Source organism: Vigna unguiculata, chromosome 5 (genome assembly GCF_004118075.2).
Source record: "Vigna unguiculata cultivar IT97K-499-35 chromosome 5, ASM411807v1, whole genome shotgun sequence".
Lineage (NCBI taxonomy): Eukaryota > Viridiplantae > Streptophyta > Magnoliopsida > Fabales > Fabaceae > Vigna > Vigna unguiculata.
The window spans coordinates 18,267,243-18,269,721 of NC_040283.1; the positions used below are offsets into that span (position 1 = coordinate 18,267,243).

The window sequence follows — 2,479 nt, forward strand, 5'->3', positions numbered from 1 at the left end:
TTGTATGTTTGCTAATGGCACATTCCCTTAGAAATTATTAAGAGAATGAAGGGTTTAGGAGGAGCCTAGTTCAAAGAAAGCGCACTTGCCACATTCTAGTCTGCATGAATGTTATGTAAATACAAATAACAAATGAAGGAATGAGTTTCAGAGATGAAATTAATAATGAAATTAAAGCCTTAAAAAAATGTAACAAGGAGAAAAATGGTATAGATGAAACTAGAGGTATATTTGCTCAATTTATGCAACAAATAGGAAAGAAAATTAAGAGCACTCACGGTGATAGTTCAAATAAAGAAAATCACCTCTCGTCGGCACCATCATAAGCCTAAAAGTTAAACTTAACCCAAGGAATCTCCGATTTTGACAACTTCTATTATTGGACTTGATATAATTTTATTATAATAATGTAATAATATACTTCTAAGTAAGATAATTTTAAATTTTATTAATATATTACTAGAGGAGAGTTTTAAGACTAATGATTGATGGACACTTATTTCTTTTCTATATTAATTTACTTTACAACTTTATGAATTAATATGTTATTAAAAAGTAGTTGATAATAGACATATTTTTTATATATATTTATTTTACAAGTTATAAAATAATATTTTTTGATATATAATATTTTGTTAAAAGATAGTTGTATAATACATTTAATAGCAGTGTTAAGATATATCCTTTTAGTTTTAATTGATTGGGACGAAGAAAACGAGTTGTCATTTCTCATTTTAAACACTGCTTTCTCTATTGAACAGAGGGACGACAATACGCGAGGGACTATATAGACCCGTTCGCAGATTTGTAAAACAAAGCATGGCATTCCCTACCTCAATTAAAAAGAAGACTTTAATCAGACCATTGGCTTTAGAGCGAAAGGGTGAAATTAAAACAAATTCTATGGACTTAGAAATATGAACAAGTTAAAAAAAGCAGAGACATAAGTTCAGGATGTTTTATTTAGTCTGGCATTTATTTATTTATTTATTACACCCAAAGCATAAACACTTCTCTCACAAGGAGGAAAGTGCGGGATTTTTGGTGCACAGTTGTTTATTTAGATGCAGCAGATGAGGATGGAAGTTGCTCAAGAACAAACTCGTATGGGTGTTTCTGATTGACAGCCAAAAGCCTGTTCTTTGCTTCATCCTCAACAATCGCAACATTACCGCAGAGGCTGCTGTCAAGTGTACAGAACAAAAGTTTATAGGTATTGTCTCGGACTCTGTGAATAGAGAAGGAACCTGGGACTGTATGTGGGTAGCCTTCAACTTTAACGAGGGTTCCTTCAGGCAGACCCGCAACAACGGTCCACTCAAGAGGGAAGGCACCGATTATAGGAGTTAATTCGAAGCTAATGAACACCGGAGAGCCGTTAGGGATAAATAAGGAATCGGATGGGGATGTAATGGTCAATGGGAGCCCTTTATCGATCTCGATGGGAGATTGCACAACACTGAGTGGGATAGTTTCGTTTCCAGTTTTGATTCGTCGAATTCCACCGGCTACTGTAAATGGCGGCAAAATAAAGAATCTGCCACCATTTCTAACGATGTTACCATGCAAGTCCGTGACAGGTTGAGCAGTGGTTGAAGGAGGGTTGAAGGTTAGGACTGAAAGAAGGAAGAGAGCTAAAATGGTTGTACTCGCCATTTCGCTATGGAACAAATTAAGGCTTTTCTCTTTGTTCAGTTGAGTTGTGTGAAGAAGCAAAGATGGGAAAACCCATTTATAGACCTACGATGGTGGTAAGGTGAACATATTTTATTGATTGAAATAACTAAAAAATCCTAAGACTTCTAAACATGTGAAAAAGATGAGAAAAAGAGATCGTAGTTATATTTAAATATATGTTTCGATTTTCTTTAAAATAAATTTATTAAGTTTGGTTCGTTAAAAGTAATTTATTTTTTATCTTATATTTTTCTGTTTTTATATATAAAATTCAATCTCTTACTTTACTATTTACAAAGAAACATATTTCAAGGTGAAATATCTATTTTAAATATTTAAATTTTATTCTAAAAATGAATAAACAAGAAAGAATTATTTAAAATGTTTAATTTTTGCTAAATATATCTCTTTGATATCAAACCAAAAACATTATTCATTTGCACATACGATTAATAAACAACATTTGATGGCTTTTAAATAGTAATGCGTCATTACTGTGACTTACATGTTATGAATACTTTTGAAGAAAATAAAGTTTTATTTGCTTTATTTTGTTTGATATTGTTTTTTTTTTTTTTTTTGCTTTGGATCAAGTTGATAAGATCTAAACTTTTGAATACCAATATAATAAGATTGTCTTTAGTTCGGTCTAACATTGCTAAAATGATGTGCTATTATTTGTGATAATACTAATTGAACCATGAGAAATGAGGAGCATGGTTAACTTTTGAAATAACAATTTGTGTTTTAATTCATGTTTCCAAGTTAAATGGGATTTCTTATAATTAATAAGAATCTACGT

At 31.3% G+C, this 2,479-nt stretch overlaps 1 protein-coding gene across 1 annotated transcript; it reads right to left on the bottom strand.

The window, feature by feature from the left end:
• Positions 1-786: 786 nt before the first annotated feature.
• LOC114185992 (chymotrypsin inhibitor 3-like) lies at positions 787-1,690 on the bottom strand. Its single transcript, XM_028073984.1, has one exon. It carries the CDS (start codon positions 1,654-1,656, stop codon positions 1,057-1,059), a length of 600 nt encoding a protein of 199 aa, XP_027929785.1. The 5' UTR covers positions 1,657-1,690; the 3' UTR covers positions 787-1,056.
• Positions 1,691-2,479: the final 789 nt, after the last annotated feature.

What these genes read in the sequence shown, in the direction of transcription:
- LOC114185992 (XM_028073984.1), bottom strand. Translation starts at nt 1,656, where the DNA reads ATGGCGAGTACAACCATTTTAGCTCTCTTCCTTCTTTCAGTCCTAACC.